At 43.1% G+C, this 25,098-nt stretch overlaps 2 protein-coding genes across 4 annotated transcripts; one reads left to right on the top strand and one right to left on the bottom strand.

Moving 5' to 3' along the window:
- Positions 1 to 34: 34 nt before the first annotated feature.
- On the bottom strand, positions 35 to 4,567 carry LOC136943667 (multiple inositol polyphosphate phosphatase 1-like). The gene is made up of 5 exons (XM_067237074.1): positions 3,961 to 4,567; positions 3,594 to 3,788; positions 3,039 to 3,136; positions 2,484 to 2,614; positions 35 to 957 (listed from the first exon to the last, which is right to left on the bottom strand). Exons 1-5 carry the CDS (start codon positions 4,529 to 4,531, stop codon positions 582 to 584), a joined length of 1,371 nt encoding a protein of 456 aa, XP_067093175.1. The 5' UTR covers positions 4,532 to 4,567; the 3' UTR covers positions 35 to 581.
- Positions 4,568 to 5,550: 983 nt separating this feature from the next.
- sgms1a (sphingomyelin synthase 1a) lies at positions 5,551 to 23,039 on the top strand. 3 transcript variants are annotated; one of them, XM_067236549.1, is made up of 6 exons: positions 5,551 to 5,700; positions 15,388 to 16,304; positions 16,530 to 16,647; positions 18,541 to 18,694; positions 19,737 to 19,903; positions 20,212 to 23,039. In XM_067236549.1, exons 2-6 carry the CDS (start codon positions 15,682 to 15,684, stop codon positions 20,386 to 20,388), a joined length of 1,239 nt encoding a protein of 412 aa, XP_067092650.1. In that variant the 5' UTR covers positions 5,551 to 5,700; positions 15,388 to 15,681; the 3' UTR covers positions 20,389 to 23,039. The 3 variants fall into 3 exon arrangements, with proteins under 3 accessions (XP_067092650.1, XP_067092652.1, XP_067092651.1); XM_067236551.1 differs by lacking the exon at positions 5,551 to 5,700 and adding an exon at positions 11,840 to 11,936; XM_067236550.1 differs by lacking the exon at positions 5,551 to 5,700 and adding an exon at positions 12,035 to 12,176.
- The last annotated feature ends 2,059 nt before the right edge of the window (positions 23,040 to 25,098 follow it).

The raw sequence follows: 25,098 nt of genomic DNA, 5'->3' as shown, positions 1-25,098 counted from the left end.
AAAGTAGACATTTAGATTTTGTTAGTTTGATTATTATTTGTATTAATATCCACACAAATTATCCATGAATAACACTTGTTATGTTGTATTTGGTTTTCTTAAAACACACCAAACCAGTTACCACAATCAACAAAGCATTTAGATGAAACCATTCTCAATAATTAAATGGCCTTTTCCCATATGGTGTGTCTTATCTTTGATCATAAGCATAACCATTACTTTGGACATTAAAGCAGCACAAACATAGCCATAATAGCTAAAGTATGTAGTATGTCCAACATGTTATAGTAATCACTTAATGGAGTTTTACATTCCAAAAGCAACTGATAACACTTAAAATGGGAGGATTTGGCATCGTCTGAACACATCCTGAAGATCTGAACGGACTCATTTCAATTGGTCACCTATGTGTCTAATCTGTGGACAGTTCCAAATAGTTTTCAGTCATCCTGTATAATACTATGGTAGCTAACGTTTAACTTATGTTTAGGTATAACAATCTTTTTCAACCACACTATCATGAAGCATTGTACACTGTTATTCAATTCCTGAATAGGGATGCCTGATAGCATTAGATCCATTTAATGAGGTGGAAACAGCTGGCACTCTGTTTCAAAGTCACAGCCATCTAGCAGATACTTATAGTGCTCTCTGACATCTTTGTAGAGTGGGGCATAGCCCTCGTTGGCACCCAGGCCTGGGAAGGCTAGGGGCCTCTCGTTCAGGAATGGTTGCAGCCTCAGGCCCTGGTCCCCACAGTCGTAGAGCACCAGGAGCAGGTTGGCTGTGTAGGGAAGCATCTGGCTGGTGCGGAAGGATCTCTGGCTCTGTGTGGCGTAGTTGGTAGAGGTCAGGGCTTCACTGTCCTTAAAGAAGCCTAGGAGGGTAAGCAGGGGCAGAAGTGTCTCGGCATGGCCCACCTGGATGGTAACAGCTTCTGTCACTTTCTCCCCGGATCTGACAGATCACAAGGTACATACAGTGTGAGGGGGTGCTCCTATATGTCCAGTGTTGATTCTTATCAAAAGATCATCAAATTGATAATAAATAAGCTCACATCACATTTAAATAATTAGTACCAAAAAACCTCTGACATTTATGTCTATACCAAAAAAAATGAAGTAGCAAAGTCATTTGTCACTGAATTTAGTGCATTTTTAAAATACATTTTAAACTGCATAATTTACTAGTTTATTGAGTGGTTTTATCAGAACTTCTTACCACCTTCCTGCCAAAAATATGTATTTTCTTCATATTGATACAGCAACCAACCTGAGGAGTGCACATACACACAATGCTTGCATCACTATGACTTGCAAAACTCGTTGTTCTGTGGGAACAGTCGGCCTGTTAATCACAGGTAAGAGGAGACTCACCTGCCCTTTGAACAGAGTGTGCAACTGACTGGTGACTGGATTCATTAATCTCAAATTACACTTATAATTATTTGGTTGGTGCCCTAGAGAAAAAATATTACACATTCCTCTTTCTTTTTACTTTAATTCCTCTTTCTTTTTACTTTAATTTCACTTTAAAACATCAAGGGAGACTTTGTGAATTTACATTTTCTTTTCAGACTTAATTTGTTTTCCTACTGTCTACACTTGCCCTAATGCATTAATGTTTTAAGCAATACAAAAACATCAATCATCTATCTCAGTGTATTTTAACCAACGGTTATTTGTGCACCGCTAATGTGGATTGAGGTTTTACTACTCTACAAACTTGGGGAAAAAAGCTCTGTGTACTGTATGGTATTGCATATTCTGTAACACACACAATGTGCATGCTTAACTCACCCATCCAGTTTCTTTGAGAAAGATAACACATTTCTGCTGCATCATTGTGAAATTACTGCTATAGTTCAGGGGCGTTGTCATGATGAAAATGTGTTCATTTTGTACTCAAAATACACATGCACACAAATACACCAAAGATATATATCATGGGGAAACATCCAGCCAGTTTCATACAGTAATGGGGAATGATGTGTGTGATGTCCATGTTTTTCTCATTTTCTCCTGTAAGTGTCGGTACAAGTACATGTATACATTTTCTCAACAAATTGTACTTGACTTAGTGGTTGTATAGTGATAGTGGACTGCGGTGCAACCAAGATATGGTTAACAGTATTTGCACTAGTTGCCTTGCACATGAGGATGAGTGTCCGGTTTGCACAGGCCTCTGAATAGGGCCGTTAATGACCGAAACAGACACTGTATCTGACAGTTAAGCTTTTGTAAATAGCTCATTTCACTGCTTATCCATTTGGTGTGTCACCTAGTCTTTTCCATTGGGATTCCAATAGAATTACATTACAAAATATGTTATGACATTTCTAACTGCACACATTGTATGAAAAGATGAAGATAAAGAAACAGGAATGTGTACATTTCCCTTTAACCCAGTGCCTTCTATGAATATCCAGAGTGTATACTCAAAGATTGAGTGTGTAGTTCACTGGGTTACCAACAGCCAATTACCTGCTTTCTCCGGCAGCTCTTTCCAGACGACTAAAAACATCATGGAAGAGGATGCAGCTTGTCTTGCTGTTAATGTCGTGACCGTAACCTCTTTTCCAAAACTGCTTCAGATCATTTGCATACTCCAAAACCTAAAGTTAGGGTAAATGCAGCCTTATATTTAATAATAATACTGTGCAACATTGCAGATTGTTAGCAGGGATTTGAGTGAATCTTTCTTTATGTGGTAATATTTAGATATGTGTGGGCCATCTGAGTTTGTCAGTTTGAAGATCAACATTACATACACCCCCATTTAATGTCCAGTAGTTTCTGACATACGCCTAGATAATGAAGAGAACAGGCCACATTGTAAGAGGATCAGTAGATTATTTTTTTTCCTCTAATGAATTTGGTTATGCTTCCCACTGTCTCAGTGGATGTTTGTTTTTTCACTTTAATAACTAGATTAAGCATGTTTAAATCAAGCAAGCATATCTGCTTTACCTAGTCATTACTCAGAGTTATGTATTGAGAATGCTTTGAGATCTCAAAGCATGTGGTGGGATACAGTACCTGTGCGTCTACCTCATCAAACAGTTGACACCAGGGAGAGTTTTCCGTCTTGATTGCAAACTCGTACGCACACAGGTAAAATGCAGCCTCAGCCATATCTTTAGGGGAAAGGTTACAGAATATAGATTCAAGTCTAATTGATATTTTAAGGTTCAGAATTTCCACAGATTCAATAATTGTTAAGAACTTGTTTGTTCATGTGACTTCATGTGACACTTGTAAGTTAACCCACAAATGAGAAAATGTCTCCATCTACTGCCACTTCCTCTTTTTCAAGGAAGTGGTTCTTACGATTGTTTCTTATTTAATACATGATTTTGCAATAAAAATACAGATGTATAGGTCAATAGAAACACAGATCCACTATTGTTATAAGCCCCTGCAATCCAGTAAATGACTAGATAGTCCAGAACTTCGTCATATAGCCTACCAGTCTTTGCACATACTGTAGTCTGACAGTTGGACGGGAGAACAGGCCTACAATAAAGAAGAGAGACAACCCAACATATTCTGCATTTCAACAGCAACTTGTACATAACTGCAATTTATACAGACCTGCAGTGATGCGTGAATAAGGGACAGTGAGTCGGTCTGCAATCTTCTCCTGGACCCTTGTCATCTCTGCCCCCAACTTAAATTTATCCAACTCAGCCAGAGCAGGTGGGTTGTTCTCAACTGTCTCCACAAACTTGGTACAATGGTCAAAGAATCTCATAAGAGCATCGTTAACCTCGTGGTCAACATTTTGATCTATGGAGGAAATAGTAACAATGTCAAAGCAGCAGTTGACAGGTAAAGCAACATTTTAGACAACTGAACAATGATATCTGTAATGTAAATGGGGGTGTGCATTGATATTGCAATTGAATTGTTTACTTCGTTTCAATAGTAAACTCAAATTCCCCAAACGAACATCCTCTACCTTTAATATTCCACAGCTGTGTCAATCCTCCCTTGAAAGCCATAGTGCTGTTCACACATCTGTGCTTTGAGCTTGTCATAAACTTGATATTACCATCTCGAAGCTTTTTCTCGGTTATCAATGAGGGAAATAACTTTGACAGCCTGACTGCTAGATGCCTGTGATCATCCACACCCTTCTGTACTAACCGACCGTCCATTTCGTCAGTGTACCACATTTTCCATTGCTTTATTTCACGCTGCACCTCCGGGTCCGAGACTTCGCGCACAATCAGGTTGTGGAGTTGCCTCATTTTCTTAACATTTTTGCTTGTTGGATATCGTGTACCGTGCCTTACAATCGCGGTCAGATGAATTCCGCGACATTCTGGAGATGGGGGCTGTAAAAGAGATTTGTTTACAGCAAGTATGTCCTCTATCAAGTATGGATTTACTTCCTCATACCTGCCTTTAGTGCTAAAATATTTTGCAATCACTGGTATATTTGTACCAGTCGTATGGCACGCATTAACAAAAGAAATACTACAAAAGAAATTAGCGACACACACTGTGAAAGAAAAAGTAAACCACATGGCTATGGCGTAGCTACTTGTTCACAACTGAAGTCATACTGTCCCCGTGTGGAAATAACGTTGTTGTAAATGCCAAATAAAAATCAGATGACCTAACGGTATTTTACCCTGTGTTTCTATGGACTACCAAACTGTCGTTTCAGAATGATTTGATCCGGAATGGGCTTAAACATAGAATACTGGGGTGTTAGTGTTTTAAACAAACACTGGAACAGCTACTAATTGATTGATTACAATCTTATGCAGGCCTAGAAGGCAAATAATGATTCCTATTTGCTGGTGCATTGACTCTAGTCAGCTTCACAAATCACTATTTTAAGAGTGCTGACAACCCAGACTATCATTTACGGACCAATTGTGCTATTTAATTAATCTATTAATTAATCTATACAAATGGGACATTGTGCCAGAAATTTACCAACACAAACAACAAGATACATTTCTGAATATAGAGCCCTCAAATCAGCAGTATTTAATACCTGATATTTCATGTATTTAATAACTTTAGTGTAGGTTTAGGCCTAACATTATCTAACCCAATGGGTTGGTTCTGTGTACAATATTGGTTGGACTTCCAACAGTGCACGCTTTGCGTAATATGACGATCTAAAACTGACCCTATTTCCCCCTCCCTCCTTTACGCAGATCGTTGAACCCTCGTTTTATAGATCATAGTTGAAAGACCATCACGTGTCTAGGCTAAACGAAAGCGGGCGAGACGCTGATCATAGAAAGAGGGGCATATGTTATGCCTAGACAGGCTTCTGTCCACTAACTGTCCAATTGTGGTAAAAAAATTGAACTTAAAAAGAACACGGGAGCGTATCCACTACGTATGTTAGCACAATGCTATTAAATTGCACCATATAGGATCCTAGGACACAAGCGTTCAATAAACGGTGCACCGCGAGACGACCCGGACACTCAAAATGAAAAGTGAGTCAGATAAAACCGTCTTCCCATGAAAACAACACCATACTAACGTTTATGTTGTACAGATGATCGTGTTGTAGTGTGTATAATTCTAAAACAGCCTTGATAAAGGATTAAGCAATTTTGAATCATACAAGGGAGAAATATTCCCTGGAATTCTGTTTGCTGGATCATCGTTGCCATTATTCAATTCTTGTGTGTGACAGCTACAAGTCGCCGCGATGTGATGTTATGCGGTAAGTAAAAACCTAACGTTAGCTATAGTACTGTAGTAGCTAGCTGGAAAGTATCAGCACCAAAAAACTAATGGACCATCCAGATATATTTGATTATTTATGCATGATTTTGTATTATCTTCTATAACTAAGTAGTCCCCTTTATCATTCATTTGTCTAGCTGTCTGTACTTTATTACATGGTAATTATCTGCTTGTTAACATAATCCCTAGTTAACCTCGGCTCTTCGTTAGCTAACTGTCCTGAATCGACTGGATTCGGGGTAAAGTCTTACACTGTGACGGATAATGCATTATCTTGTATTGACTTGGTTTGTCACCAAAATACACCGTGGTCTTACAAAAGTAAAAGACAATAGACTATTTTAGAAGCGTTTTTATGTCTGTAAACAACACGCCTGCACAGGTAGGCTGTGTAATAAACTAGCATATTGGGTGAGATACTACAGTATACCACCAGGCTTTACAATACTAGTGGTCGAGTGATAAGATAAGATGGCAGTCAACTTACATATAGCGTCAGAATAAATCCGCAAATTATAGTTCGTATTTTCTTAGGTCATTGTTGCTCACACATCGGGCCAATGTGCTAATTTGCACCCTTGCATCTAATTCTGGTTTGAATGTTGAGCCAACGTAAGTTTATACACACACACACACACACACACGCACACACACACACACACACACACACACACACACACACACACACACACACACACACACACACACACACACACGCGAAATGGTCCTCTTCCTTGAGGAGAGGAACTTTAACAGATCCAAATGTCCCAAACATATCTCTTTTACACAGCGAGACAAAAGAACATATTAGAAACAGTTTGTGCTGTGAATTGGAAACCTAAAAGTCTTTAAGTGTTCAAGTCTATATGGACAGAAACACAGAAAACTGGAAAGATGGAGCTGGGGGGATCAGACAGCATTATGTCAACAAACACTAGAAAGAGTTATTTGGTTAATGTCAGCAGTTCCAGTTTTGCAGAGCAAGCCTTATTGCCAAGTGTATCTGACTACGAACAAGCAAACAGGCCCATCTGACTTGACAAGTCAGTGGATGTTTGCATGCTTGCTGAAAAAATGTGATTGCTGTAAGCATAGTTTAGATGAGCATGAGCAAACGTTCCAGCTGTCAACCAACCAACATTGTCACACACTAACTTGCTTATCCCAAACACAGCCAGTATTCAGTAAAAATTTGACTTCTGGCTTGTTTAGCATTTAGCAATTGATTTGACTCTACTTCAGCACACAGCAGGCTTCTCTCAAGAGAACATAATACTATGATAACAGTCAGTTCCGGTCACCTCTTAATTTAAAACCTGTTTAAGTGAATCCCATTTTATGCCCTAGTTTCAATTGCCAGGAACGTCCTTTTGTAGATGAATTTAGACTATGCAGAATTTTGGCAAATCTAATCAAATTTAGAGTTACGTTTTTTTGTTATTCCTTGAATATGTCAGCCTACCTATTTCCTACAAACATTTGTTGGATACAAAACTGTAATTTAATAAACCAACTCACACAGTAAATGTAATTGTCATGTTGTGGGGGGTTACAAAAACAGAATGCTTTAGAAACTTTAAAATGCAAAACTGACAGAGCTGTAGTACAAATATTTGCCTATGCGGATCAGCATGACAATCTATGTAAGTAGGCTATCCCCATACTTCCTTATTCTCCACCTGTGTTTTCTGAAGTTATTTTCCTGATGCTCTATCCTGCTTACATGCCATTCTTGTTTCCTCCTAGAGAGTGTTTAATATGCAGCAAATTGAACATTTGAAGTGGAGTAGCCTACTTCTGTAAAGAGGAAGTAGGACATTTTCATCTATCTCGTCATTAGTTTACACCTGTGAAGGGGTAAGGGGTAAAATGTTGTGGCTTCTGCATCTTTATCCTTGAGGGTCTACAGTATAAAAACAGTTGGGCTATTAGTACAGGTTCACACCATGTCCTGATTTTTCTTTTTACAGATTTGGCCTACATAACAAAAATGGTCATAGACATGGATAGCCCAAATATAGATTGTGGCCAGAATAAGGTTATCACATATCAAGATCTATCTGTGACTGTTTCCTTCAATCTCAAATATCAAGTGACAAATGTGTACTGTCTAAATAAACTCAATTTCATCCTCAGTTTATTAACAACATATTTCCGGATTTAACTATTTGACATTGCTTGTATCCATAAAGTAACCTGTAGTGGATGCGTGATATTCCGTTGCCAACGCTACGGTTTAACTTACTAGTTCTAGCAGTACTGCTTGTGCAGTAGAGTAGACCATGTTCTAGGGGTGGAACAATATATCGTGGAACAATATATCGCAATACAAAAAAATATGTATCGTAAAGTTATGACAATATTTTACAATATGACGTCCATTTGATCCTATTGGTTGAGATACCAGTGTGCGACCTACTCTGCACCTGCGTCATGCGTGCATTCATTGCATTCACAGAAATCGCTTGAACTGAGTGAACTAAATTGTATGTACAACAAAGAAAGTGATTGCAAATGTTTCATGTTTTGGAAAAAATCTGTGAATTGAATTTGTTTCATAATTTTTTTTCAAAATATCGTGATAGGTATTGTATCGTACTAGGGGTGGAACGGTACACTGAAGTCATGGCACGGTTCATACCGCGGTTCAGACATCACGGTTCGGTACGAGTTTGGTACAACGGAGGGAAAAGCAAAACAAACCAGGTTCCTCTACGAGTGAATACGGGCGCATTGAAGATGACATGTAAATTCCGATTGTGTCAGTGATTTTTTTGGCCCTATTTGTATGTGTATCTAATGGCTGGTTAAGCACTGTAGGGAGGAGAAGTTGGACAGTTTTTTTTTGTCTCGTTCCAGTGATTGGCAAACCTGGGTGATGGCGTCGGATATTTGTAGTCATTTAGCACACGCCATGATGCGTTATGCGTTAACATGTTAGATGTATTTCCACTCACATACCACACAACCAGTAACGGGCGGTGATGTCAGAAAGAGGCTAGGCACTGAGTTATGAAAGCCAGATTACATAATTTATTGTTAGGCTAATATGTAAAAACAGTAAACGCAGTAAACAGTACAAGCAGTAGCCTACAGCCGCTGACTGTTAGCACAGCCACATAGCCAATCTTTTCTTCATACCAGTCTGTTTGAAACGATCGAAAACATGTTGTCCCTTTTGCTGCAGTAGTCCATCTAGATCTGGCGTAGACCTCCCTCTTGCTATTTAACACATTTTTTGAATAAAATCGAGCTTGGAGAAATTCCTCAACTCCGTGATGTCATTTTGACTTGAATTTTGCGGGGTGTAAGCTTACAATGTAGCTGGTGTCATGACGTTACTCGTTAGCTGCGCAAATGTCCAGTAATATATCGTAGGTGATTACTGGCATAACATATTTACGTGCAAAGGCACAGCAGAGTTGTGCTTTTCAACGTACATGTTGAAGAATACAGGATCGCTTTTTAAAAACATTTTTACGTTTGAATTTTGGCAGGGTAGGCAGTGCCTACCTTGCCTATCCAGACTGCACGTCACTGCACGTCACTGCCCACAACTGCTGAACAACGCCGACACACAGTGCTTGTCTTAGTGCTGCTAGCTAGCCTATCTCTGACTCACGGCGGCACCAATCAGAGCTTCAGAGCTACAGAGTAGATGTCCCTAAAGAACACGAGTATCCAACAGTTCCGCATTACAATAATTAATTTGCATGCAAGTTTTATTTATTTTTATACCGTGTATTCTCCGTGTAATTTCATGCACCGAACCGTGACGCCCGTACCATACGGTTCGGTACGAATACATGTACCGTTCCACCCCTATATCGTACACCCAGTATTGTGATACGTATCGAATCAAGAGCTGAGTGTATCGTTACACCCCTACCGTGTTCATATTAAGTTGTGTTGGTCTGTGTCGATCTGCTATGGTAATAATAAGTTGTCATGAAGCCACAGGTGGGTCCTCATTAGCAAGTGACACCTAACCAGCATGCAGGCTATTGTGGTGCTCCGCTCCCCAGTGTATCCACTCAAAATATAGCCTACACTATTTGTGGTCTCATTCAGTTGTGTACCAAGAGCCAGTTTCCTGTGTGGATTCCTCAGATGAAATTAAAAATTTTCGTTACACAAGATTAATTAAAGAGACTGCGGTGTTGCCAAACCACAACTTGAAAATGAGGTTTATCTTTGGTTCCACACTCAGACTCTTAATGATTGGAATCCAAACAGGCAGCGTTTCAATTGAGGTTTCAAACCAGACTGGACCAGCCAGGTAGATAGGCCTGGGCACGTTGATTTATCGCTGCCTCTAATCTCTCAGGGTCCAGAGGTGACAGGTGAGCAATACTGCAGTGTTATGTCAAGACTAAAGGTTTGACGTTCCTCAGCATGGCACCAACTGTACTCTCCTCAAAGCCCGCACACCACCCCTGTTATCTGTAATAGAGTGCCTTTGTTCAGCGCGCCGAGACTCGCCACGCTCTCCCCGGCCTGCTGTCGTCAGCTGTTGGGCCTGACAGATGGATTAGAACGCCACTCTGCCGGTTTCCCACATCGCTGTCACCAGAGCTGCTGGCACAAAGGCGTTGGATTCAGGCCGAACAGCTCCATGTAGGTGATGCGTTCAGTCATGTCGGTTGGCCCGTCCACCCGCACAGCAGGAGTACATGGAGTACACCCCCCAGGCTTCTGGAGAGATCTGTGACATGCAGCGGTTATGAGAAGGCCACTGGTGTTGTTTGTTTTCGGTCAGATAACTTCTGCCCACTGACCGTGTAGGCTGTGCTGACTAATGACTTTAAGCGTGCAAAGGACAATAGTGTAGGCTATCGCTTTGTGACCTTAAGATAAAGACAGGTCCCTGTTCAGTACGTACAGTCGTCAGTTTTCTGTCGTTTTGCCACTGTGAGGAAGAGGCTGTCTCAGTCAGATTGGCCAGAGGAAAGCAAATGTGTCACTGAGGAAAGGAAGGAAGGAAGGTTGGAAAGAAGACGCCTGTTGGACTGAGCTTGAAGAGCTTTTTGAAAAAGCTGTCTGTTTCCATTTTCATTATCTTGGAAGATGTGTTGTTACTGTACGCCGTGGTTCCAGTGATGCCTTGTACACATTGTTTTCAACATCCCCTTATTGACCTCAATTGCCTATTTCCTCAGTGTAATGCCATAGAAATCCAATCACACAGTAGAACTGCCCCGTACTTTGCTGTAATGGTGGATGTGGATCTGTTGTTTGTTCATAGAGCAAAGGTCTACACACTTTCTCATGTTGGTTTTCATTGAAGTGTGAATGTCAACATCACACAGTCCATGTCGGTCTAAGTTGTGGTCCGCAATGTAGGTTTGGTGTGACCCAGGAAGGACGGTAATGAGTGATATGTTTCTGTTAGCCTCCTTCTGCAGTGGTGTGTGTGTGTTGTGTTTAGTATCTATGTATGTGTTTGCGCGGGGCTCAAGCCAACGGCTCAACGCTAGGCGCTAGGCTACAGCTGCAGACTGTTAATATTTCATGTCCAACTCCTACCTGGGCTGTAAATATTTGTCCAGTATTGTCTGCACACGAGGCAGTGGACCGGTTGTGAAACGATACAGGTGAGGTGACAACTTGATATTCTCACCCTTTTATTACAAGTTGAGTTCTGTAATAGGAGACTACTGTGACAGTTTTCCAATAAGGAGATGGACTGGGGCAGGTATTTATTTATTTTTTAACCTGGGACAGACTTTGAAAAAATGAAACTTTATTGTTTACTTTTACTTTTACTTTATTGTTTACTGTATTAGCAATGGATACCTTTCAAACTTTCCTGTGTGAGTCTGTCAATTCGCTGTTTGCGTGGCACCTTATCTGTAACTTGGTGCTCGGGGCTGAATGTCTGAATAAAAACACGAATGACCTTACAGTGGTGCAGTGGGCATATGGCAAGTAGTACTGTGATAACTTGCACACAGAGACATGCGCATGCATGTAAAGCGCGTGTAAAGAGCCTTCATGTGGAGCCCGGAATGGGTGGGGTTATCTCCAGAGATTACATAGAGAGAGAGAAAAATTTAGACTCATCGAAAGAGAAAGAAACTGCAAAGAGGAGGGGAAGAGGGAGGGGAACTGAGAAAGAGAGAGGTGGCCTGTCTCAGTTGGAAGGTTTCCTTTTGTCAGTGTCATGTGTCATGGACCTGCAGCTTGAAGAGAACGTGCGGTGACTAGAAATAGGTAAGGTTATAGGTTTTTCTTGGCATAATTCATGTTTGAGCTCAGACATCAGACCTGTAACTTTGGGCCATGGGAATTGGCGTTGCTCCAGGAACCCTCAATCAACCCTCTTTCCCAGACTTTTTGTTTTACAACTTGTTTTTGACATTTGTAGCTGTTCTGAACTCTACAACTGAATCTGCTTCACGTCTGTGTTCTCAGTGGAGTTCACCCACCACCGTGAAGTACACATTTAACTGAGTGAGTCAGTCTGTTTCCTTGCAGGGTGATGCCTGTGTTAAGCAGGGTTGTGAACTGTATGTGCTTATTTAGACTTGGCATGCCGGTGAGGTCAGACATGTTGCCTTTAGTTTCCTGTCCAACAGAGCTCACAAGGGTTGGAACGTGTGTTATTGTGATTTTCCAATGCAGTTTGAAGCTCCCTGACTATAATCTTTAGAGTGGTAAAACCTGTTGAAAGAAGAGTACCATTTCTTGCCGTACTTCTACAGCATGGATTTAGAGTTGATACGAGAATGATGCCCCACCCTTCAGATGTAGTGCGATATCTATGAGGGAATGAATTTGTGACTTTTTCTCAGAGGCAGATGGCTTTGTGTGTGTGTGTGAGGGTTCTGTCGTTAACCCTTTCAGTTCCCTCTTGTCTGTGTGTTCCTATTTAGGTAGGAGTAGTTGGTATGAGGAGGAGGTGTGGGTGCAGGGCAGCAGGTGTTGTTTTTGTACCGTTGTTTTTTTCCCAGACGATGCTCATGGTAACCCCCTTATTTGGTGACCCCGAGAGAGTTTGTCTAAGACCATGACAAGAGAAGTCCCTGGCGTTTTTCTTGCATCATGTGGAGGCTTGAGGGTGTCGTCTCGTGTATTGCAGAAGATTTACATGGACGGTAAATCAATTTCCCATTAGATTTAAAGCAGCATGACACGTTCTCTGGGGCTTTAAAGTCATTTACGATCCCCTGGTGCATTCATTTGGGATTCTCCATGCTCTCTCATGGTAGCAGCGCCACTGCAAGGGCACAGCAGATGTGTGATCTGTGAGTCAATAATGGAGTGCTTGTAAACAGGGACAGTGTGGTTCTTCGCTTGACCAACATGTGTACACACACACACAAACATACGGGTCAGCTGGACCCTTTGCCTAGTTACCGTAGCCTGTTATCTCCACTGTTGTGTAAATAGGAATGACAAAACGGTTGTCATGGTTTCCAACGAATTCTGGAAGTAGTGCTCACAACAAAGTCCAGCAGAGAAGCCAAAGCTCGGGGGTTGGGTGTGTTCAGCATTATAGTTCACTGCGTCTTGGTGCCGGCCCACATTGCCAGTATCTTAGCCCCTGCGGAAAGACTCTAAATATCAAGAGGATTGGGGGTTTTCTGCAGTGCCAGGAGGTACACAGTAGACTGACTGTGTCTGGAGTCTTTTCCTGGTGTGCATCCTGACTCTCCCGCTGGATATTTCCGCAGGCTGTCCTTAACCCTGCGCCCGCGGTATTGGATCAAAGCTGCCCGTCGGCAAATCAAGTTTGACTTAAGGTTGAGTGAGGTGGAAGGTTTGTCCTCATCCTCCGTATGCAGGTTTCCTGTGTTGGAGTCCCACTGGGGAAATAAGGGTAACATAAATAGCAGGTTTGTTGTCACCCCTACAGGTTGTGCTGAGGTCTGCTGGATTATCATCACACTGATTACCCTTTAAGCTGATTTATGGAGCAGAGGTTCTCTACATCCTCCCCCTGACTCGATGACAACCATTGTCTTATCTCTCTCAATATACACACGCTCAGTCACGTACACGCACTCAGACAAACATACAGGGCACACTATGTGTGTATCCACATACAAATACCCACATGGGCACACACACCTAGCCTACTTAAACCCATTTCACACGGTCACCTCCTAGTTTCAATTGTTGCGGTACACAATGAAACGAACGTTGCATTCAGCTTCAAACTGGGTGCTGCGGACCTTTCTGTCAAGTGGAGCCTCCGTTGGGTCTCGGATGACTTCAGATCAGTTTAGTTTGAATCTGTTAGTGGGGCCCTGTTTGGGGATCCTCAATCTGACCCTGGATCAAATACACTGTGTATCTAAACGCCATGAATAATTGTTGTGCTGTGATTGGCCTTGTGGAGCCTGTAGGCTGTGCTGTCTGACTGGCTGGTTAGCTGGCTTGCTGTCTGACTGGCTGGTTGGCTGGCTTGCTGTCTGACTGGCTGGTTGGCTGGCTTGCTGTCTGACTGGCTGGTTGGCTGGCTGGTTTCCCACTGTCAGGCATGAGTGGTAGAGCTGAGCTGTGCTCGGCACGGATCGTCCAGCTGGCTGATTTATGAGTTCTTCCTGCCCCCCCTTCCTCCTCCTCTTCCTCTTCCACAAGCCTCCTTGTTCCACCCTCCAGCCTATCAGCCTTGGCCCCCATCTGAACCTGGCTCTCCCTGGAACACAAGCAGAACCAGCCTGTGTCCATCGCTGTCAGCATGCTCTATAAACAAACCGCTGCCAGAGTGGAGGAGTTGGACAAGCAGTGTGTGTGTGTGTGTGTGTGTGCGTGTGTGTGTGTGTGTGTGTGTGTGTGTGTGTGTGTGTGTGAACTGTCTTGAGACCTGACTGCAGCTGAGCACTCAAAGCCCAGGGAGAACTTAGTGGGAGGTAACTCAGCTGGGAGATTGGAACCACAGTGGATGGATATGCTTTCTGTGTGATTTCATTTTATCACAATGTTGAAAATGGATTGTTGAAAATACTTTTTTAATGGTTTTACAGTATTATGGAAACTCATATTGAGGGAAGGTAACAGGACAAAGAACAGGGTTTGGGTTTGGCCTGGAGATTGGCCTTTGTGTTTTTTACGGGAAAACAAGAGTCAGGTTTTGCAATGAAAGCGCATGATATCATTTCCCAGGCTTGTTTGTCAGTGGTTTTCATAAAGGTCAAAGCCACACGGGATGTTTATCAGTTCTCTGAAAACTCTCGACTGGAGAGATCAAAGAGGAACGTCTGCTGGATGCCTTTGTATCTATTTGATGTATCTTACATCGGAACTGACATTGCTTTCAAGTGACCTTCCACAAAGTTAGCTAACAAGAATCAAGCAGCTGAAATTCTATTAAGTACATTCAATATTTGTACTGGATATCAGTTGATTTCAGTATGTTGTATTGATTGAACTGAGCAAATAAATGACTGATACAGATCACCTGCCCCTTTACTATGGTAGAGGAACTACTCGGATTAATCTAAGGATGCCAGGAGTAGCCTACAAGATTAGCAAACAGACAAAAGACTGCAAACCTGAAAACAGTTCATTTAGCTCATCTCTAGCAGACCCTACCTGTTAAAACCTGACCAGAGAGATTCAAGGTCGGCTTTTCAGGCTATACCCCTGTATTTGGTCGTCCTTTCAGACAATTGTCCGCCCGTCTGTGTTTAACGTCTTTGTTTATGTCCTTGTGTAGGACGGAGGCACACGGGAAGCTCAGTAAAGTGATGAGGTGAGCGAGGACGGAGGAGGCTGAAGGAGCTCTCTACTACCCGCTAAAGGCTTACGTGAGCAGCCGCTGCCTGTGTCCTATCCCCAGGAGGAGACTGGGTCCTCTGGGTGAAATCCCTCAAATGCTCCAGAGGCGCCATGAGCCACACCTGGAGAGGCCCCCTCACGACTCCATAGACTGCCCTCGCTCCTGCACCCCCTCCCCCTCCATCCCGGGACCCCTCTGACCCCCCCCCCTCCCGCTGCCCATTGGACGAAGATGAAGAGGGTGGGCCAGTGGTCGGTGGAGGAAGTCTCCCGTTGGCTGAACGAGGAGGGGATGCAAGAGTACAACGACGCCCTCCACCGCGCGGACGGCCCCGCCCTCCTGCGCCTCTCCGAGGCCGACTTCCAGACTCCGCCCCTCTCGCTCGTCTCCTCCGACAACGGACGCCGGCTCCTGGAGCGCCTGGAGACGCTGTGCGTCGAGACCCACATGGAGGCCCACCAGAACGGGCACGCCAACGGGCACGCGGGGCTGCCAAACGGCACCGGCAAGCCCCAGAGGAACGGCTCGTCGTCGGCGTCGGGGCAGAACGGCTACCGGAAGGACATGGTCCACATCCCCATCCCCATGGGCGACTCGGAATACTTGGTGGCCTTCCCCTCCGAGTGGGGGAAGACGGGCGTGGCCTTCCTGTACGCCGTGGTGTGCTTCGTCACCACCACCGTGGTCATCTCCGTGGTCCACGAGAGGGTGCCGGCGAAGGAGCACACGCCGCCACTCCCGGACAAGTTCTTTGACCTGTTTGACCGGGTGGAGTGGGCCTTCTCTATCTGCGAGATCAACGGCATGCTGCTGGTGGGGCTCTGGCTGCTGCAGTGGACCCTGCTCAAGTACAGGTACGAACTAGGAAACCCCTGAAGCCTCCTGGGACGGGTTTTCTGGGAGTGGGGGGGGTCCGAGGGACCCGCTCAGAGCAACTCTCCAGAGCAGCGACTGTCCACGACTGTCGTACTTCTAAAGTCTGGCTCACTTGGCTCAGTTGATCTTTGAGTCTTCTGAATGATTCGCCTTGGTGAGTTCCCCTCATTCTCGCCTCCTTCTCCGTTCTCTCCTGTGTCCAGGTCGATCATCGGACGTCGATTCTTCTTCATCGTGGGGACCCTTTACCTGTACAGGTGTGTCACCATGTACATCACCACCCTGCCCGTTCCAGGGATGCACTTCAAGTGTTCTCCAAAGGTATGTACAGCGGCTCTTTCCCCTAGCTACGGGGGTCTTCGTAGCTAGGGGTCAGACCGTCAGCTGCGAACTGGCTCTGGTGCCTGCCGTTAATCTCATGAAAATCACAGCGCAACCGTGGAATTCTGATGTCGACAGACCCTGCGTTAGGGATGGGGATCGTTAATTTTAATAGATATCAATACCATTTTCGAGACTGCGTAACGATCCGAGTCTTTATCGATACCACTATCGATACTTTTCTGGGGTGAGCTTGAGCTAACCACCATCTAAATGAATGAATTTGGCAAATGTTAAATATATAGCAGCATCCATACTACCCACGCCACACTTTATGTAAACAAGACACTTTATGTAAACAAAATTACTGACCAACATTTATAACAATAACTTAAGTAAAACAGATGTCAAATAGAACAAGGGGAACCCGTTGCTCTCAGGAGAAGGCTGGATAAAAGGAGCACATATTGGCACAATGGATCCTGGCTCTGGCTAAATCTACAATTGTCCACTACAGATGTACTATCCACAACCTGGATGAGTAAGTAGTATAAATGACTGTGATTGGTTGGTTGACAAAAAGTGACATTGACAAGCCGTCATTGTTCAAGACTTTATGAAAAGTTTAACAAGTTTCAACAAAAGGCACCTGATCTAGCGAAGTGACCAGCTAACCAAACCCAAACCTTCCTTATCTCATCCCTATTTTGTTCTGTCTTTGTTATTGTTTAACAAGATGCTTAAGCAGCCCACAGAGCCATGCTCCCTGTGACTTATGTTTTGAATGATCAGCAGTGTGGCTGGGGAGGCTAGTCTTTACTCACACTGACTGTGCTCATTAAAAAAAATCTGGTTTGCGCACGCATCAATTTTTAGGGACATAGGCGAGTGAAATAGTTGCACTGTAGAGTACGTTCAGCCATCGTATCCAGCAACAAAATTAGAAATAAAGTGAAGTAGGGCGTGAGTCAATTCAATTCTTCTACTTTTAGTTTAAAGGCGGTTGGCAGGCCATTCAATTGAATTTAGTAATTTTATTAGACAATCGATGTACGTTTGTGCACCAGTGATTTGATTTAAATGACATCACTTATCTCTCGAGATATAAGTTACATTATATTAGCCTACCTAGTCTCGATAGCGGTATCGATAAGCTCGGACCTTATTGATCTTCGGTCTTTGAGAAATTTGGAACCGGGTCCTTACAGAACCGGGTATCGATCCCCATCCCTACCCTGCGTCCCTCTTTGCGGTACACAGATCTTAAGAGAACTTCACAAGAGCTGGCTGTGTGTGTGTGTGTCTGAAACGTAAAAAGAGATGGAAGGCTTTTTCCCATATCCCTTTTAAACAAGAGTTATCTCCATGTCCTAGTAACTTCTTTTGAAAGTATCAGAGGATCTGAACCATCACCAACCTCCAGATCCACATAGTTAATCGTCCATGTGTAAAAGGTCTCTCTCTGTGTTGCCAGAGGCCAGGGGGGGGGGGGGTAGATGTTCAGCCCCCTGTACCTAAAGAAAGCTCCCTCTGTACACCCTGGGTTTGGTTTCCTGTTGAAACACTGCTCTATCTGAATCAATGCAACCCCCCTTCCCCCCCTTTCATGGACAGACCTGCTGTGTGGCAACTTCCTGTTCGTGTGTGTGTGTGTGTGCTTTGTTGTGATTGAGTCATACCTTCACTAATCTTGCACTCTGCACCTGCTGCTCCCGCTAAGTCTTAGACGATGCCTGTTGGTTTAATGTTGTGTAAACGTCTTATTTTGTCACGTGACCAAGTCACTGGAGCTTTGAAAATGATAGCTGCCAGGGTGATTAAATAGTGCCTGTCGTGTGTGTGTGTGTGCGTACGTGCGTGCGTGCGTGCGTGCACGCGTGTGTGTCATTCCAGCTCTTTGGAGACTGGGAGTCTCAGATTCGGAGGATCATGAAGATGATTGCAGGTGGGGGCCTGTCCATCACCGGCTCTCACACCATGTGTGGAGACTACCTGTACAGTGGACACACCGTCATGCTAACGCTAACTTACCTCTTCATCAAAGAGTGTGAGTACGGCATTTCAACCCATTCCTCCGTTTGCTGAAAATGCTTACTGCTTTTTTTTTTTTGGGGGGGGGGGGAATGAATGAATAGACAGATACGAATCTAATCTAGGAACACTTGTATTTAACGTGTTGTACTGTGAAAGAAGAGGGAAATACCAATCTACCATCATGATAATGCTTTCTCACTGCGTCTATCTCACTGTCAGTTGTCCAGGCAAGAGCCCTCTTTCTCTCTCGAATAACAATAGTCCTTGGCCCTAGGCTCTTTTTCTTGTCTTCTCCTGTTCTCTCCTGTCCTCAGCATAGAAACGCAGAGGCCTCAGAAAGGGATAGAGGGTAAGAAGCTGATCATATGACCATGATAAAGAGTGGACTCTACGTACGGCATGCCCTCTTTGCAACATTTCAGATAGCGGAGATCGAAGGTTGAGCAGTCCATTACCTAACAGTTTGATAGCAAAGCTTTGATGGCAAAGCTCCACCTTAGTCGTCTCCTAACTCCATTCACAACAGATATGTCTCCTCTGAAATATGTGTTTTGGTCCTTTCTCTGCTAGAATGATTCCTCCCACAATGCTTTATCCACAGTGTTTCCTGCGTTGTGTAGGCCTCCCTATGCTGTTGTTACAAAGATTTGAGAAAGCCACTGCTTACTCAAGCAGGAGGAAGGATTAGTCGATTTAGTCTGTGTACATTTTGTGTAAACAATGCTGTCGGTGTCACATAATGTTTTTTTAGAAAAAGCTTTTGCGCAATCAAAATAATGCTGCCGCTATGGTTGAGTTGTGCAGTAGGGACATCTAGTGGATTGAAGAGGAATTGCTTTTCTTGCTTTTCATGATAGTTTCCTGACAGGTGGATAGTTATAACTAACTATAAGTTATAAATCGACTCTTGATCAAGAGGTCACCGTGCAAATTCCTCCCTGTGCATATGCTAAATGAATATATGCTAAATTAATAAATTACACGATTTGGTGTCTACTAGATTAACTGTGGCACCATGACTTCAATAATCCTCTCTCTTCCTGTTTGTGTTCCAGATTCCCCCAAAAGGCTTTGGTGGTACCATTGGTTGTGCTTGAGCCTGAGTGCCGTGGGTATTTTCTGTATCTTGCTGGCCCATGACCACTATACTGTGGATGTGGTGGTGGCCTACTTCATTACCACTCGCCTCTTCTGGTGGTATCACACCCTGGCCAACCAGCAGGTGGGTACTTCCACTGGACTCAACCAGTCCCAGTCCCTTTTCACCCCACGTTTTAGTCATTCAGATTGAAATATGGGCAGAATTCCATTATGGTAGAATCAATTTTCACTTCATGGTTTTTAATGTGGTTCATTTGATGCAGTCAATATACATAGCCATACATTGACATGTAATACACTACCTCTCAAACAGGAATGTTAGGCTTATTCTGATATTATAAGTTACAGTATCGTTTTGTGACAGGTTTTTGACTGTTAAACACTTAACCCTGATAACCCCTTATCTTTTCTTTTCTTGTGTGTGTTAAGTCTCTGAAGGAGACCTCACAGAGCAACCCCTTCTCCAGGGTCTGGTGGTACCGCCTCTTCCAGTACTTTGAGGAAAACGTCAAGGGCATCGTCCCTCGGAACTATCAGTTGCCGGTGTCGTGGCGAGCGCCGCTGTGGAGCAGGGGGGTGAAGTACAGTAGACTTGACACTCAGTGACCCAGGTCACGTGACAGAGGTGGAGGTAGTTCAAAAAGACTACTAAAGTGCTGCTCTGACCAATGGCAAAAGGCTTGACCGACCCGGCGCTGTTCCCGTCACTGTAGCTGTACTGTCTGACTATTTAATGTCCAACTGGCTAGCACTGTGACCCTTCTCTTCCTCTTTGGTTCTCAACATAATTTCTTTCGGTTTGTTATTTCTTTGTCTTTGGGGGAAAATGTCGTTTTTTACGAAAACTGAGAGTACTACTTACATCATCATTTTGTTCTCTTTTCTTTGGGCCACAATGCAATTACTTTTTTTTTTTTTGCAGATCTGGTTAGCATTTGAATATCATGTTTAAGTTGTTTTATTCGGTTAGGCATTCCCTTTAGGGGTCTTTGTTGTTGTTGCAAATATGCATGTTTGGTCCTCCATGTTCTTATAAGGTCTACTACTAAGTGCAAGCTGTGTCACTGAAATGTTCATTTACATTTAATAACCAAAATGCCATAAGCAGTCACTGAGAGTTTCAAAACTTCTTTTCTAACAAAATTGCTTTTTTGTAAAATATCCTTGTGCGTTTCCAAAAAAACAACAAAAAAGGATTTTTGTAAAATATTTCAACTTTATTTTTCAAAAACAAATGTCCAAAAGAATATTTTTAGATTTCTACTTTTTTCAAAACAGAAAGCTGAGAACAGAAGAATCTAAAGTGGTATTTAGCATTGTTCTAGTGCCTTCCTTAGCTAGCTTGATTGTACTACCTGTGTCTGTGATGCTCTGCCTCGCGTGTTTCTGTCTGGCTGTCCACACTGTGGCGTCTAGGGCGGTGAGCACTTAAAGCATAGTCTTGTTCGCATGAATGTACAAGTAATATTGCCAGCCTTATTTCAAATTTGTCTTCCCACAATTAACCACAGTGAGATGAGTAAAAGGTCCTGTTTGTTCATGGCAGCATACTGAAATAAGTTTTTTTCCTGGTCAGCAAAGATTATTATGACAGAAGCAGCTGACTGTTAACTTGACACCCTGATGATATCCTGAATATCACCCAGTCTTGACTGTGATGATGTTCTAATCGGGTCCTTGCGAATCATTGTTGTACTTCCTTTAATTCTCACTAACTTTTAACAAACCTATGATTAATGTAATTATCATGTTGGTTGTCTCAGATCTCTGGAACTTAATGGTGTAGTTGATGGACTGTTCCTGGTTGCTTAAGGTTGGGGCTAAAGACTTGGATCTACTACTGCAAGCCTTTGATAGAAATCCAGTCCCTTCCCTGATGTCTAGCAGCTATGAGGGGAGCAAAGCAGCGTGTCCATCCTGCTGTCAGGCACAGTCACAACAGTCATCCTCATGTCATTGTAAGGAGTCATCAGTCTTGTGTCTTTACACATCTAGGGTTAGTTTAATAGGAGTCAGGTCATGGTGTGACTTGTGCCCTCTCCAAATTGGTTAGTATCGGGCTCTGAGAAAAATGTTAGTTGTGTGGAATGCAATGCCAAACCAACTACAGTCACTACTACGAGCTGGTCATTTGCCAAAATTGCAAAGTGGTTCAGGAAAAATCAGAGCTAGGACAAAACGTTCATGTAAGGTGTAAGAACACAAGACTGGCAATGTCGTTCTGTAGCATGATCTCAATGAATTGGAATTATGGTCTTTGTTTATGGTTGTGGAGACAGTTGCACGTGAAATTCCAATAGGGCTGTGTAATAAAAAATGGCCCAAGCTCAATTACCTTTTTATGGCTCAACTAATGACACAGCATTTTATAAACTAAACTGAAGGCTGAACCTGAGCAAGTTATATCATTGTCACGGTTAAGTTACCTTCAAATAGATATAACAATTTGAACGGTATTGATTGCAATTCTCTCAGTTGTCCCAAAGAAAGGCATCACTAAAAGGAAATGGTGAATCCTGCATTGATATGATATGAAATTTGCAATGAATGTATGGTAGACATACTTAATGTAATGTTGGTTTGGAAGGTGTTATAAACCCTCTTAAACCTAGTTTAGGCTTAGTGTTGTTATCTATGGCATGAAGATACAGTATACTGTACTTTGACCGCTTGCTAGTACATGTAAAACCTACTGTAGCCAATGAAGGATGTCTACATGTACTGGATGCTAACCTAATGCCGATCCCTTAAAAGCCATCTATACATGTGATGTGAGCGAGGTTGGATAACGTTCTTCTTCCTGTAACATTGTTTTGTCAACAGAGGGCAGCCACCAGTGCTGGGATGTTGAAACCATTTCAGAAATCCTTATTCATGTGTTGCAAATCCAACACACGGGGCCAGAAGTCCATAAGAGGTTTGCTCCATGTGCTGGACAGAAAATGGGTACCTAGAGCATCTCCAGATCATGACCTTGGTGTGCATGTAATTTTGTGTTTTAGAATGGTTGTAGTCTACATGTCTAACTCCAGTGTTGGTGTTGGAAGACAGACTTGTTTGCCAAGCAAGCTGGGAAAAAAATGTTATGAAAGTTAATGTATTTCTGTATGTTAATTTTATGTGAATCAGCAATCCATGTTGTCATTTCTGTTGTTTATTATAATGTGTTTACCAGATGTTTTTAAGATGTATGCTAATTGAATATGACAGAGGAACCTACCTGGAAAGCTTTCCAATAAAGCGTTTATTATTCTGTATTTCAGTCAGTGTTATGTTATGGTGTCCGTCAGTTTGGTTTCTTGAATTGACCATCGACACTGCCATGATGACCAGTGTGGAACAGTGCACTAATTAGCCACTAGGTGGACACAAAGACTTGCATGGCTTCAATCCAGCCCATGGCTGCTCAAACATCACCAATATACAGGTTTCTACCACAGTGAGGTAGCATCTTTCTCTGTGGCACACTTACTGTATGTTCGCCAGGGAGACTCAACAGTCTCTATTTTTAATGAGAATATTTTCCTTACCTCTTAGTGAACAATAGAAACACCCACACAAGACCTGTGTGGTAAAAGATGAGGATTAGTGAAAAAAATTGAGCAATCACGACATAGACAATGTTCCACTGTTCCACACCAAAGAAACACTCTCTCAGAGTAGTAACTAATGTGTCAATTCCTAAACGATTAGGAGTGTGTATAACCAGGATCGTCATTTTAATAGTTTGGGAAAAGGTTGAAAGACCTGAAATCAAATGAATTGGATGAAAGAAACAGGAGATGGTCTTTATCTAGAGTGCTGGGTCCTCTGCTTACTCAAGTATTTGCTGGCTCTCTGGAAAGATTGTACTGGCCAGACAAGCACAACTCCCACACACGACCACAGCTTGACGAGGGAGGGGCAGCAGGGGAGCTGCATCGTCAAAACACCCTCAGTCTACTTCAGTAAATAGGCCAGTACGTGCTCTCTTTCGGGGAGTCTGTATATTCATGAGAACCATTTTCAGGACGAGGCAGCCACTCCACAGTTGGTTCACATGTTTATATTGTCAGCATGTGTACGGTATTCAGTTGAGTGTGTGTGCGCGTGTGTACTATTCATGTTTGTGTATGGCAACAGTCCATTAAGAGAGGGCAGACTGTCCTGGCACTGTACACTACAGGATCAATCTGCCTGCCTATCAATCTGGGCACACTCTACTGCCGTCCACTCACTAGTCCGATCTGTATGTAAAGATATCAATTTACTGTTCATGAGTGTTGTTATAGTGAGTCTGGCTGGTTGCTGTCAAATTGACTTTTTCCTCTGTAGTAATATACAGCCAAAGCTAACATGACACTGTTCACAAGCCAACTCTATTCTAAGTAGGTCTTTATCCGTAAGTATTAATACCATACTTAGTCTGAGACCAATTCTTGGAGAGCGAGTGGAGACATCTATTAATGGACAACATTTTAAAGGGGGTAGCATGGGAACATGTCATCTGTGGGTCAGTCAGAACCACCACGGGGTTAAGCACAGACAGGACTATGGAGTAGTCCTGTCCGTGTTTCTCTCTGTTTGCTTATCTTAGCCGGCATGCTGTGACTTCCTGTCTTTGTCCCTCTTTTTCGATGATCTGAAAGCTGCACGGATGGGGCTAAATATGGAGCTACAGCATAGATGCATTGGCTGGGTTCACTGATGGATCCCCTGACTGAATGTTAGTGTTGAGGAGGATGCCGATTGGAGTTTACTTTATAGGAACCAGAATCCAATGACTGTCCCAGTCTGTCTCTGTACATGTCTGTCTCTGTCCCTGTACATCTGTCTTTTTTTTATGTCCCCCCCCCCCCTCCCTCTCTCTCTCTCTCTCTCTCTCTCTCTCTCTGTCCCTCTCTCCCTCTTTCTCTAAAATGCGCCGATTGTTGTTAGAGCACTACTTGATAGAGAGGTTTGAGGGTGCATGAATCAGAGTGCTCTCCCACTAATCAATATCTATTCCTGATGGCTGTTGTATGCGGCTGAATGGACGCTGTTGAAAGCTCTGCAATGTGGGGTCTCATTTGCCACAAATAGAAACACTCCACAGCAAAAAGCTAAAGAAGGGTTTCTCAGCTGTCAGGATGTGCTACATCTCTTCTTTGCGCTGAATTGTTTAGCAGTGTGACAACAGTCGAGAAGGCTGGAAAAACCCTGTCTGAAGATGGTGAAGAAGTCATGACTACTCAGCTGGAGAAGGGAGATTTTCACCACACACACTGAAGTCCAGCCAACGAGGGGTGACATCACAAGGGCAGAACCACTACTGGACACAAACAGTGGGGTTAAAGG

Source organism: Osmerus mordax, chromosome 5, assembly GCF_038355195.1.
Source record: "Osmerus mordax isolate fOsmMor3 chromosome 5, fOsmMor3.pri, whole genome shotgun sequence".
In the NCBI taxonomy this organism is placed as follows: Eukaryota; Metazoa; Chordata; class Actinopteri; order Osmeriformes; family Osmeridae; genus Osmerus; species Osmerus mordax.
The sequence above is the reverse complement of the archived record's forward strand: the minus strand, read 5'-3'. Positions and strand labels throughout refer to the sequence as shown.